Below are 14,144 nucleotides of genomic sequence, written 5' to 3' on the forward strand. Positions count from 1 at the left end.
TCGAGAGTTCGCGAGTTCGTCCGTAGTGTGGTAGTTAAGGACGCAGAAGAAGTTATAATCACATCTGAGCGAGAGAGAGAGAGCGAAGAAGAAAGTGCATAATTTTGGGCCCCGCGGCTCGTTAAGTTGAGTTTCGGATCTCCCGAGGCGGCGCGGAGGATCCTGGGCATCCTTCGTGCTCGAGTGCGTCTGAGTGTGAGTGTGTTTGTGTGAGTGTTTCGCCCCGTGGGACGAAAATCCGTTCAAGGTGTCGCTCAACGGGAAAATGCGGGTCACGTCGGAATCGAATTCCGGCCCCCCCAGCCGCACGCCCTCCATAATGGACAGCCCGACGCTGGTGCGCGTCGAGCGGGCTCGGCTGCGCCAGGAAGCGGACGGTAGCGGGCGGACCAGCAGCCAGCAGCAGCAGCATCGGGAAGACAGTCTCGAGCGCTGTCTGCTCGATCCCAAGGTAGGTGTCCCGGGCTGCGGCAAACTCCCGGAAACCGGGATTTGCTTGTCAGGGAGTTTCATTCCCGCGTACCGTTTTGTTTATTTCGTCCCGGGGACCGGTGCGGAGAACGTCACTCACAACACGTGCGCCACGCGCGTAAGGAAGAACTTGGCTTCGGGTCACGGTCTGACGTGTCCGTAATGTTCCCCGGCGCAATGCTGTTCCAATTTGAGTGTGGAAGCGCGGAATTTATCATCGAAAACACAGAAAGAAGGGGCTCATATCGGCGAACCACAAGGCCGGCCACAATGGATTGTGGACACTGACAGTTAAATAATTGTCCCGAGTTTCCGGTTAAACGGCTGTCACACGCTTCGGACGCTAATTAAAAATTGGATCAACGTGACACGTGGTGTGTCCGCGCGGTGTGTAGCGATGGGGTTAAGGCTTTTGGGGCTGACATTTGCTAAAGCAGTGTCAAAAGTCATCTAAAGCTCTTCCCGTAAAGAATGGCTTGACTGATTATTTTGTATCAATTAGTCAAAGAGTGTTTGCTACTTCCTTGTTTAGTGGTTCGACATGACGCTCGCTATGGTCCCTCAAAGCTCAAAGCCCTTGTTTTAAACATTTTTTCAACAATCTCCGATTGGAACAAAGCAAAACATTAAAAAACATTTACTGAAACAGTCGCACGGTTCACTGATGCGCTGACAACCGATGAAGAATGTGGCCACGATGTTTTGGGTTCGAACAGCCGCCCCCCGCGGGTTCTCGCTGCCTCCCTGCGCCACTTCCTATCTCGCCGATTTGCTTTATCAGTCCCAACGTTCAGCGAAGCGCTGCAGGTTGCCTTCACCTTTTTTTCGGTTGTTTGGTTGGTTGGAGACATTAATTTACTTGCTAATCCAGTTCCAGTCATCAAGCAACGTGTGACGTGTGCTCTACTGTGTCATTTTTGTTTTTTCGATCCCTCTTTTTGGGGTCGTTATCTTTCGCCGCCGGGCACCGAGCGCGCAATTGATGATGAAGCGCGTAGATTGATGATCATGATGATGGCATTACGTTTTGCGCACCGGATGAGTGCACGCCGCAGCGTGGGGAAAGTACCTTTTTCAACACCGCCGTTTGACCTTTGTCATGTGTGTGGACACAGGAAGTGCTCTGGACGGGCACGGAGTATCCGCGAATTATCCTCACCTTCGGACGAACCCAAACGAGACCACAGACCATTTAATTGAGCTGCGCGGTGTCAGGGTTATCGTTTGACATGGTTCACTCGTCGCGGGGGGTAAAGGACGTCACTCGATCGTTGTTCGTTCGTTCATCTACCCTAATTGTAGGTTTCGCACTTGTATAATTCCTTAATTTAAAATCTTTATCTTCAATCATGAACGCTTAATGAGTAAAACTAATGTTACACCTTGCTGAAGTGTTGGTGGTTCAGGTGGTAGTTTTAGTGGCTGTCCTAAAGATGGCCACGATTTCGATTCCCGTTTGGTCCGGCGGCGTCCGATATCAACGGCATAAAAATGGCCAATCGAGAAAAGTAGGCAATTCAAGTGCAAAAATAATGGCCAGCGGATCCGCAAGTGTGATTTGTAAATATTTATTTATTGATATTTGCAATGTTGACGTTTAATACGAAGGTGACGTCGGTTCGAGTAAGATTCGAGTAAGATTCGAGTTCGATGAGGAGTACGCGACGATTCCCTAAACCGGCTTTTTTGGTGAAAGGGAACGTGAGTGATCCTGATCGCGATCGCGAAAGGACGAACTTACCGCGAAAGTGAAGTGAAACTCATACGCACGGTGCTTTCGGTTTTCGTGTTGATGGAAGTGGCGAAAAAAAGCCGCTACGAAACAAAACAACTGGAACACATGCATGAGTGTATGTGTTCGACGGGTAAAACCAACCATTAACCGGCGTAGTTGTGTGCGGCGCTGGCGTAATTAATTGGTTGATGTTTTGATTAGAAACAGCTCTCTGCTGCTCGGCTACGGGCGCGGTCCGTGTTAGAAAGTGAGCTTTTAAAGTGCTCCAGTGAAACCAGTGCGCTTGTTGCAGAAGATTTACTTTACTTTCCTACACACCGAAGACGGTTCGGTCGAGACACGGCGTACGATCGAAGAAACAAACTCTACATCGCTTCTGCTTGTTTCATCGTTCGCCATTCGAGCAGATGAACCACAAATACAGGTTGGAATCATCGAGTACGGCGAGTCGTTGTCTACTTAACGAATGATTCACAATCCAATCTTTGAAGATTTCGCGCACCATGTTTGTCTTCTGGACAAAGGCAGGGAAGAAGGCACTTCGCACTTCACAAGGAGGGTGACAAAACTCACGCCCACTTCAACGGCGGCGGTCGGGTGATTTGGCCTTAGTTTCGGACTCGGGTGTGTTGATGTGCTGATTGCAAACGCATCAGATAAGATAAAGGGCGAGTTTCGGGGAACCTCCAGACCTTTCATCAGCACCGGCCTTCGGTTCGCTCGAGGTTCTTGTATTCGTCGCCCTCCCAAGAGGCCTAATCGCCGGCGCTGGGTTTCCGGAAGGCTTATGATGCAATCTCTTCCAAGGAATGGCAGATCGGTAGGCTTTTGTTTTGCTGGGTTTGACTGAACTTGTCCGTGGTGTTTGAGGGCACTCTTCGAAGTATGACCGGTGTTTATGAGTCAGTATGATACGAAGCGATTCACAGAGGATTTTTAGGGGTTTAGTGATGATTGTGGAATGCCCAATTGGAACCGATTCCATCCAATCTATTTTAGTGACGCGATGCGCGATGCGCCCTGATCGGATATGACCGAATCCATTTATCAATCAATTTGTGCCAATTAATGTTGTTGCTTTCCTAATTCAACGATCGTCGATCGCATGTTATTTTGAGAACGCTTCGCGAGGCGTGTGTTTAGCTGCCCGGACCACCGCCCGGTACTTGTTTCCAAATAAATACATAACCCGGTGCGGGCGCGAATAAGTTGCACAAATTATAAACAGGCCGATGTAGGGCGCACCATTTGCAGTGGGGACCCCTCCGCTCATAACCATAACAAAACTGCTCTAGATACGCGAAAATCAACAAACAGCGTGTTGCAGCGGGTTGGCCCTCTCGGTGCGGTGGGCCGCCGGCTGCCATATTTCGCTAACGGTGCAATCCGCGGTCCGGTCAGCGTTTCGGTCAAGGATGGTCGATCTTGAATCAATTAGCAACCGATCGAGTGCGAGACCACAGATTGGTGCGCATTTGGGCGGGCGATCGTGCCATGCGCCGATTATGTCGTGCCATTTTCCGGCCACGCGGAAATAAATAGGGTCAAAAGGCCCAGCTGCTATGTAACCTCGAAAACTTGAAAGCGCGATCAGCTTGTCGCGCGTGCCATCGGGCTGTTTGCGAGGTGGCACCATTAAGCGCGATGCAATTATTTGCAATTGCATTTGTTGCGCCACGATTGGACGCGCGATCGCCAAGATCGCCGCGCACCGGAAGTACGGTGCATTTCGGTGCGCACCGAAGGCAGAAGCCGGAAGCCGTCTAATGTGTCGGCTACGGAAATGGGCAGAACGGCGTGCGATTGATTTGGCTTCACCTTGAATTTGCGGGGAACAGTTCCCTGAGGGTGTTTAAGAGCATAATAATGCCATTCGCTCCGTCAAGTGTTGGAGTTCTTGCTGAAAGTAAACACTTATGTCAGGGATTGATTGGGCTGCTTTACTTTTAAAGTTGTTGTGCAATCGTCCCGTTTTTCTTGTTTTCGTAAGGCTACTCCAAGCCATATTGCGCAATGCAGGGTGCCGTTAAATGCACATTCGATATTTTATAACATTTTTCGCTTTTCGCTTTTCGTCACCCCGAATTATTGGCGGACAATGCGGCAAACGGACCTTTAAACAGGATTCACATTATTCCGTCTCGTTACGCTGATTCAATCGGTTCGTGGTCGAGTTCGAATTAATGGCAGCGAGCTCTACTCGGTGGTTGTGGTGCTTTAATTCGATTCTTGGAATGTTCGTCGGATGAAGTTATCGGCTTCGTTAAAATTAAACGGGTGTTTTAATTGCATAGTTTGTTTTTTACTTCGATCGGTTGGAGAATGCCAGTCATTAGCTGCAACTGTGTGGCTTGTTGAATGTAAGGGGCAGTGATCAAGTAATTCAACCACCATACCATTTAAGATCTTTGATAATTGTTAAACTGTTGAAAATTTAATTCTTCTCTTCGTAAACAAATCGATGTCTGCTTTACAGAAATCATACCAAATAATGCCGAATAGGTAGCAAACCTATTCGAACGGACTCGACTATTAATTTACTGCGACTGCACGAAGAAGTAAAATTATGTTAGAAAAAAACAGAGAATCAAAATCCGGCTCAAGGTCACAGCAACGAGGTTGTTGGAAGTCGGAACCAACGGAAGGACGCGTTCGCCGACAGATTAATGATGTAACGGGCCGGTGTTTGTTGGCTGTAAAATAATGACCACACGGCAGTAACGAACGTAATAGCAGTGGCTGTGGCCCCCTTTGGCTGCGTTGCATGTTTCACCGTTACGCTACCCAGCGGTGGACAACATGCAGCTTTAAATTAATGTTGCCAAAGCACGTAAGGCATAAACTGTGTTTTCCCAGCAAGTGTTCCGTTCTTTGTTTTGGTTCCGTTTGTTATTTTTGGGTTTTTTTCTCTGGAACATCACTCGAATCAGGAGGCGTTCGGCAACTGGATCCACTGGACGAAGAGTGGACCCATCAAAAGTGCGTAGAAAGTGATAAAAATGATTAATTATGCTGTGGTGTGTACGTTGTTTTTATTGATTCTAATTTTATTACTATCCACTCGCCATTGGCCGAACGAGTGAGAGAGAGAGTAAGAGAAAATCAAGGAACAGAAAAAATAGGCGGCCATAGCCCAGCGAATGCTGGGAGCCCGTGCTAAGGTTCCCGGAACGTCCCGTGGTTTCATGGGTTTGACCACTGCGGTGCTCTGGACGCCAAAGTGGACTTCCTGCACTTCACCCCTGCCTTAAGGGGGAGGCCAAAAACTGCTTTGATCTTACACTCCCCGGTATACTTTATTATCACTTCCAACGCTGGCGCCCACTGGCTGGCTGATTCGGTCCATCAGGCCAACCCGAAGGGCAATGTCGAAAAAAAAACCTTGGCTTGTGTTCCGATGGCCGGGCGCCCTAACGGAACCCCCCGAAAGCCCCGGGGGTCATAAAACTGGATTTATTGCATTAAAATTACATCCCCCAAACTCTCCGGGGCCCCCGGGGCGAGGAGAGTCCTTGTTTTCGCACACATAAAAAAGCGGAGCCGCCAAGAACAAGGCTCGGTAGATCCAGTTCCGGGATCCGGGGCCAAGAATGGATGTAAAGGACAAGACTCGGGCGGGCTCATCTAGTTTGCGAATTGGTAGCGGAATAAAAATTCAGCATCCAGAGCGTGTAGCGACGCAAAAGCCGGTGCCACTTTTCGGGGACATATCGCTTTCTGGGGGGCGCATGGGGGGCGGCATGATGGATGTTCGGCCCGTTAAAGATGACGACGCGATAAAGGATAATGGGGGCGCGCAACAACACGGTGCGTGTGTTCTCCCGCCAGCCGCCAGAAACTGTTGCGAGAGGATCTCCGTCCGTCCGGTTCGTCCGGCCGCCACCGGGCGGGGGCTGTTTTCTTTACAGCTCTCCTCGAAAACTCCCATAAAAGTCCTTCCGGGGGTTTCGGGTTACCCGGCGGCGTTGCCAAGAAGTATGTCCATCATGGTCGCTCGCTCCGTCCCCGACGTCACCATGTCACCGGCATGTCACCGTGCCGTTAATAGAGCAATTGTCTACGAGCTCCGGCATTGCGCCGGAAGTGAGAGTCCGTGGGCCTCTTTTGCTGGGCTGAGGCTCGGTCGGAGGTCGAGAAAGGCTTTGGGAGCTAAATTTTTCAAAATCCGCAACAAGCAGTTTCCTTGCCCTTTTGTGGGACCGAGACAACGAGCGCAATGAGAGGGATGAATCCAGGGCAGGGAGAATCCGGAAACGATGTTGTCGTGAAAGTTTGTAGAATGCGACGACTAGAACCAGGTTGTAGTGAGTTAGGAACCAGGAATTTCGAGGATGTGGCATGTTTTAGGGGTGCACACATAACTTCTCGTTAACGGACAACATGTTTTCATTAAAAATTGGGGGTTGTTGGGACCATAAGCAAAATGCTGCTACATACTGCGGCAGCGCAAAAAGTTCGTTGGAAAAATAGATATTTTTCAAGTTATTTAAAACATGTTGTCATAGTTTCTTCAAAGCTTCATATTGTCCTGGACGGCCTTGTAGGTTTGCCAAATATAATATTCGTTCAGATCTTCAGATCGTTCCAATTCTCACCGTATATGAAAAACTAAAGAAACAATTTAGTTAGTTAGTTTTTGATCTGTGAATCAGATATAGCTGATCCCTGAACCTAGGCAAAGATCGAATAGCCAAATCGATCCGTTTTGTTTTGGGACAATGGCAATATCTTTAGACTTTTTTTTTGCTGGCAAGCGTTTAGTCACTTCCGTTACTTTCCAAACGACTTCGATGCAACTAGCCACTGATTTATGGGGTCTGGGCTTATGGGCTTATAGGCTGGGAAGCTGGTGATGCCACGTTATTGCCATTTAGCCGACAAACCTATGTTAATTCCAATGATCGTAAAACTAATCTCCGTCGAACGCTGAGCCATTGCGAGAGGCGGCCCGATGTGGTGATAGACATCTTCTAATTATCATTTGTCAACTCTTCGTGTGCCATCGACGTGAAACTGTGTGTACCATCCATTAGGCCACCAACGAACTTGGGGCGTTCAACGTGTCATCAAACGTCAATTTTCGCTTCTTAAAATGTGACACGCGTGGGCCTCGGTATCGCGCATTAACGCAACAGAGTAATCTGTCCCCCCCCGACTTTGGTCGTCATCGTGTCGTGGCCGTTGTCAACTGACGAGACACATCCAGCACGTGAATCTTCGACTATCGAACGCCACGGTGCGTGCCTAATGGAGGTAAAGAGCCTCGTGGGAAGGAACCGTTGGGAAGCGGCGTGCGTTAATAGACGTCAACCTACGAGGCAGTCCGAAGCGCGTACAAGGGCACAGTCCGGAGAGGATGGCACCACCTTATTTGGGTCTTTGGTGGTAACCACCACCAAGTGTCATTCCGGTAGGTTGGCCCGAAGGCCGCGGTTGACGCTCGCTGATGTGGTAATAATTCAATTAAAACTGTCATAAAATGTATCCACAGAACTGGCTCGCGGCTGCTGGGCTGGGCCGGAATAAGTGGCCCCGTACTCGCAGTTAGTGGTCGCGGCATTCCGGGAGAACCCGCAACTCTCACCACTGCGGGATCGTGTGGTCACATGTGTCAGTCTATTAATATTCAATCAATTCCCCGGCAAATCCAGTGGCCATGAGTGGACTCTTCTCCGGTGGGGGAGTTTTCGGGTGGCTTAGTAGAGGGCCTGTGGTCAGCGTGCTCCAGACGACAATGGGTCACCCGGCGTTGGTCAGAAAGTGTGCACTTTGCGCACGTTACCGAGTATCGTGACTAATTCCTCACGTCGTCATACGGCTGATGACTAACGGCCAGTCGCCTGGGACCGCATGCGTTTCATTTGCCGATCTCGATGGCGTCACCGGCTCCGCAACGCATTGGCAGCAATTAACATTCTGTGCATTCACTCCGGATGCGCAATGATGCATCTCCGGCAGCAGGCAGAGGTTCACGGAATTCGAAGGGAGCTTGTGGCCATCATCTTTCGCCGCGTCACTTCGATGAGGTGTTGCGCTTTTCGGAACTGACCGGACGAGCCTCTCGGGAATGGTGGCATTCTATTTTTAAAGACTTGCGGAGTGCTGTGAAAGAAAGTTTATGTTCGAAGCATGATAGATCTGACACATAAGTACGATGATTTTTTGTCGGTCGGTCGATATTGTTAGTGGTTTTCAGATGAATTTATCCAAGTGGCGACTCTTCTAAATGTTTGAAGTGAAATGTCAGCCGCGCTTTCACTCCCATTTCTCTGCTAATTGTTGGATTCCACGTGGAAAGAATTCTTCGTCTTTTGAAGCAAACCAATTAAACTGCTCAGGCAATGCGTGTCCCATCGATAAAAATGAATGATAATCGGAAGCTTGTAATACACCACGCCTTTCTGGTCACATCAGACACACAGCATTGTGTTTTTTTCTGAATCGATCTGGTTTTGTAGTAGAAGTTTATGTTTTTCCTGGACTGACCCTTGATTTTATATTTTTAGGATTCTCAAAATAAATCCACTTTCTATCTCCAATCACGATCGGATGGAGAAGTGACTTCCTCTTGTACCTGGAAAGCAGAATTTAACATTTTACCCGTTTTACAATCTTCAGCTGATCCGTAAAGTTTTGTTGCGTTTGCTTGTAATTTTCGTTCAATAGTTCTTGTAGTTTAACGTTTTTGAACTTTTTCTTTGTTTGTTCTTGTTTGTTAAGTCAAAGTCGCCTATTTTAAATTATTTAGACCGCTTAAAGCACTTTCTTCAACATGTAGCAGAAAAACAATGCTGCCCTGTAAAACGTTATTTTCAGGCGCAAAAGTCGACAAGGTCCAACCTTTTGAAACATAAATTGCAAATCAAATTAATTTTTTTTTTTCAATCTAAAATCATTCGCCTCATATCAAAACAAGGCAATGTTGCCAAAAAACCATGATGAGGCGGACCAAATTGACATCCAGAACCATTTGACACCAGACCAAATTGACACCAGAAAGCGAGGCGTACTAAAATTCGGCCTTAAAGTTGATGCATGTCCAGGGTTCAAACTGACACCTCTCCCACAGGAACCAATGAATCGGTGAACCCAGATAGCTGGCCCAGCGAAATTGGGCCTCTATTGTAGATATATTTGTGATTAGGTATTAAACCCAGCAACTAAAATCTCGAAATTGTTCAATCACCACTGAAATTGTTGCTTTCCTAGCCTGGACACTCCCGCAACTTCCCGTTGAATCGGGGATCCCGGACGCGCATCTTTAATAGTCTAATAGCGTGTACGTCATTGATTAGCATAGATTACTGAGCAATAATTAAATTCATGTTTCCACCCACCGTGCGGCCAGAGAACGAGTTCTGACAGCCCGTACCACTCCGACAGTAGAACCACGACCGGAAGTCACTGTTTCACAGTTAATAGCGGTATTGGATGCGCGGGATCGCCACATCGCCCAACACAAAATGCCGCCACCGAGCGAAGCGAAAATAATATTCCACCTCGGCTCGAGGTTTCGAGCGGAGTCGGGTTTTGCATACTCCGTCCTGTGGAAGCTGCCTGTGATGGTGGTGGCGGCAGCGTGGCCGCTCTTTCTCCCGGGAATATGGCAGGACGCATTAGCGCTTGAAGGGGGGTTCGGTCCAAGGGGTTGACCCGGGGGTTGGTTGCCGAACCCATTAGCTTTAATTTGTGCGCGTTAACGCACTTTCCGGCCAACCGGGAACGAACTGAGGAGAGTAAAATTTTGGTAAATTTTCCGCCACGAAACTTATGTCTCCTGCTCCGTGCGGCAATGGCAGAGAGGCCATCTGCTCTGCCCGATGTGCCCCTTTTCTTGAGCGTCACTAAAGGGGCTTAAATTTGCTGCTAAATTATGTGTTCACCTAATTTGAAGCTAGCAGAAGCACCTCCCGCATGATGGTCCGCCGCGAAGACCTGGCACATTCCATCGCACGACATTCCGGAGCATTGCGTGGTCTGTGGTTTTGTTCGTGGTCTTATTGTAATTGATGCTTGCTTGTTGTATAGGAACTCTTTTCCGTACCAAATGCTTTGGATCATCATCATTTCTGGGACTCTGGTTCTTATTGAAGCATCACACAGGAACTCTGGTTGAACACTGACGTATGGTACTTAGTTTAAAAGCTACATTCTGAATTGGCTTCTCCCTGCCCTCAACGCATCCCATTCACAGTTCTTCTAAAGTAGACACATAGTGGCAGTCGAGTCGTCGCCTAGAGACACGACGAGACCTTTTTCTCGGCATCGGATATCACTCCGGATGGGCGAGTTCCACTTATGGTCTAATTGCACGTTGGTAATGGACCGCACATGATACCCCATCTAGAACGCCATCTGTGGCACCTGAGCCCCCGAGCCTGTCGTCCGGGGGCTAAGGGTTAACCGTTTGATGACCGATGTTGCCATATTGCCGTACGAGTACGTGGCGACCATGTCTCCGTCTCCAGCTTGTCATTTGAATTTCAAATTATCTCCAACCGCCCGCGGAGTGATGATCCCGGAGAGATGCACCCACATACGGGAATGGGCAGCTTTAAGGTGAGCTCTCGGGGTCTGTCTAGCCACTCGGTCGGTCCGTGCCAAAAGGTCTGCCAAGGTATCCGCTTACCAGCGACGGCTCTTCGGTCGCTTTTAGAAAGTACAAACTACCGAAGAATTTCGCACCAAGGCCCACGCAGCCGCAGCCCGTAGTCTGGTGGCGTTGGGAGTGGATGAGGCGCCCATCGACACACCTTAGGCGCCAACCGTTATAGTATAGATCCGACACCTCCAAAAACTACGGCCGAGAAGCATCAGAGATCCGTCTGGGGCGGTCGAAGTAACTTAAATGTCAAGGCTACCACACCCCCGTCCCGTGTTGGTGGGCGTCTCACTGGGGTCGGGTTTGGTGATAAACTCCAACTTCTTAGTTTAATAACATAATTAGCACTTGCGGTCCACCGCCGGGTGCTGGGATTAATGGTGTCGCTCGTTAGATGGCCCAGGATCCTGAGCCTGGATAGTTGTTTGGGGGGGCGTGCTGCTTTCTGTGTCACCTTCGCTGGGCGTAGGCGAACCGCCAAAGTCGTTCCCTAAAAACGCCTCCATCGTTATCGGACCTCGCGGGGCCTTGAGTTGCTGAGCCAACCGCTGCACTTTTGCTTTTGCGGAACGCGGCATGGGGTTGGCCAGAAACCTGTCCGCCCCGTCCGCCGTTTTGAAGATCTCCGAAACTCTGGCGTCTTTTGCGGACGAAGCTGGACCACTTATGTGTACTGACCGCTATTCTCGTATAGTCTCATTTGTTTACCGGCGATTTGTTCACTCACTTATGCGTGTCTCATGCTTTTGTTTGTTTTGGAGACTGACACACTGAGTGGGTCTTTAACGTGGGGAGGCGTAATAGATCGGTTGGCTTTATTAATTGCGACGCAGTCATTGCTATTCGCAATGCCTTCAAGGTCTCCATGGATCTGGAGCGTGAATTAAATTCGTGGACCGCCATCAATCATCTGACTCTGGGTCTGGGCCTAGACCTTAGAACAGCTGCTCTCTCTAGAACCTTATAATTACTGCGATGATAAGACCTGGACTCGGGATACCTTTTGTTGGTCCCTTGGCTTGTAAAAAGGCCATAGACGCGCAGAAGAATGCAGTGCGCAGTGCAAGGCGAAGAATGTCGACCTCAATCGTTCGCAGGACCTCATCAATCATTCTTTGATGGTGCTTTGTTTTGCTGACGGGATTGACCTGGGCCGCTACGCTTCAGCCCTTTTTGGAAGCCTCCCTCCCGCGGTTCGTTCAGGGTTCATTGCGCTCCTCCGGCTCAGGATCGGGCCGAATAAAATCAAAAGTCCTTTACGCGTGAGGGGGTTGTTAACCGTGCTGGCCGTGGCCCCCGGCAATCCGATCCGCCTTCCGACGGTCGAGGGCAATCTGTCAACAGCAGATTGAAATTAATGCCCTTTTAATGGTGCAGTGTAAATTCCGGGCCCGGGCTTTCCAGGGCTGGGGAAAGTTATGCTGTAAAAACACACTTCAACCTCGGTACTCGGACCCGGGCTCGGTGGCGAATTAAATGTTTAATTGCTTAATTGGGAATGTAAATGAGCGATATTTGCCGTGCGACGGATGATGTCGAACAGGTCGCTGCCGGACCGGAAAGATGAGCTCAGTGAGCTAATGCGGCAGACAAACACCCCCCTGGGCAACGAGTTCACCGGCAGCGCGGCCACGGACGGTCAGAAGGCAGAAGGACTTCCGAGGCGTCTTATCTTATCGCTTGCTCTCGTCGAGCATTCGTTTTGTTTGGCCATGCTGCGAAGATGTTATGTATCTTTTAATTACGCCTTTATGTGCATAGCGCATTTCTTAATTATCTCTCTCTCTCTCTCGGGTCGTCTGAAGTTGTTTTGTGAAGGAGTGCTCTTTACCTGCCCGTGCCGGCAGATGATGGGTCGGTTGGAAGCGCCGTCCAGCATTAAAGTCCAGCATTCCTCGAAATGGTTCAACATTCCTCGAATGGCGGACCAAACCATTGGCGGGGAATTAAAACTGCGATTGTCGTGCGACTTGCCTTATTGCGGATGTTTTTGAAGGGGTTTTCAAGGTGGATCGCCGTTGTTTTATCAAAACTGGCCATTTTTTATTAACTCTATCACTTTGTTGGATGTCTTTACTACAAAATTTCAGTGGCTATTTCAATTGATAACATTACTTGATGAAAATGAGGCATCTGTTCTAACCTTGAAGCACTTGTTGCGCAAAGTGCTTCACGTTCTGTGACTTTTCCTCTCGAGTAAGAGTCAGAAAACCCTATATCAGCAGCTGACCGCTGTAGTACATAATTTGTGGTAATGCGGAGTTAATTGAACACCATCTGCACCTTGTGCCCTTCTTCTTCTTTGGACGCGCACTGAAGCGAAGGGGCTTGTCCCTCAGCAGCTGCCGTCGGATAAATTGGAAAATTTGCTCAACATGAGGCTCAACTCAACAGCAACCGCAGCGCATATCGTGCCCAGTGCAGCAGCGTGATGTGGTGACTGCAAATTCTCTCTCATTACATTCACTTTCACTCGGGGGGCCGGTCCACCTGATGGCCGGTTCGGATCCGATCGGAAGAACGATTAAAACCGGTCCGGAACCGGTTAGTTGGCGGCTGAAACGTTTCCGAAACGTTTAGAGTCTTAGCGTCTCGGGTAAAGTGGCCGCCGCCTTGGGGGCCCTGTTATGCCGGCGACGACGACAACGACGAGGGTTTCTCACTCTCTAGGCCCAGGCTGCACCGGCGGCCGGCAGACGACATGATTGCCAATCGAGCGATGGTTTTCCGGTTTTCCTCTCAATCGCTCTGGCCTGGGAAAATGGGCCCACGAAAGGAAAAGGGCTCGCCAGACGGCGGTACGTGTGTTGTAGTTTGTGTGTCTCATCATTAGAGGCTGGGAAAATGGGGATGGTCTGATCCGGTGGATGAGGAGCAAATCGGTTTCGTACGCCAGTCAGAGAGCCCTGAGGGGTCTCTAATCAACGGAGCAAAAAATAATCGCCTCCAACTCTCCAGAGCCAAGAGCAGCCGAGAAAGGTTGCCAGTTGTCGATGGGATTCGATTTTTTTGTGTTGCTTACAACCCCCATAGTGACCGGTTTGGGTGAGCCACATCACATCATTAAAATGGATTCGATTTTATTGCGGACCCTCGCCACGTGAGCCAGTTAGCTTCTCACCTTGGATCGAATCGGCGAATCAGGCTGCTGTTCGGTGGGTCGAGAGTGAAACCACCGCCCCTGCAAAAGCGCGACCGGCACGAAACAAGGAATGCAATAAAATCAAATGCTACAAGTGCGTTAGTACGCAATCCGAAACGATACTAAATACGCACACACATTTACTGGGTTCGTACTGAGATTTCGGGTTTAAAAGCGTGTCGATAGTGTTACTT

General features: G+C 49.3%; 1 protein-coding gene across 1 annotated transcript in view; it reads left to right on the forward strand.

The window, feature by feature from the left end:
• The first annotated feature begins 319 nt into the window (after nucleotides 1–319).
• LOC131207705 (uncharacterized) overlaps nucleotides 320–14,144 on the forward strand; it is a 35,090-nt gene continuing 21,265 nt past the window's right edge. The window contains exon 1 of the mRNA XM_058200330.1: nucleotides 320–451. Coding sequence (XP_058056313.1) covers nucleotides 320–451 — 132 coding nt within the window. The remainder of the gene's footprint in view (nucleotides 452–14,144) is intronic.

This window comes from Anopheles bellator, chromosome 2, assembly GCF_943735745.2.
Source record: "Anopheles bellator chromosome 2, idAnoBellAS_SP24_06.2, whole genome shotgun sequence".
In the NCBI taxonomy this organism is placed as follows: Eukaryota; Metazoa; Arthropoda; class Insecta; order Diptera; family Culicidae; genus Anopheles; species Anopheles bellator.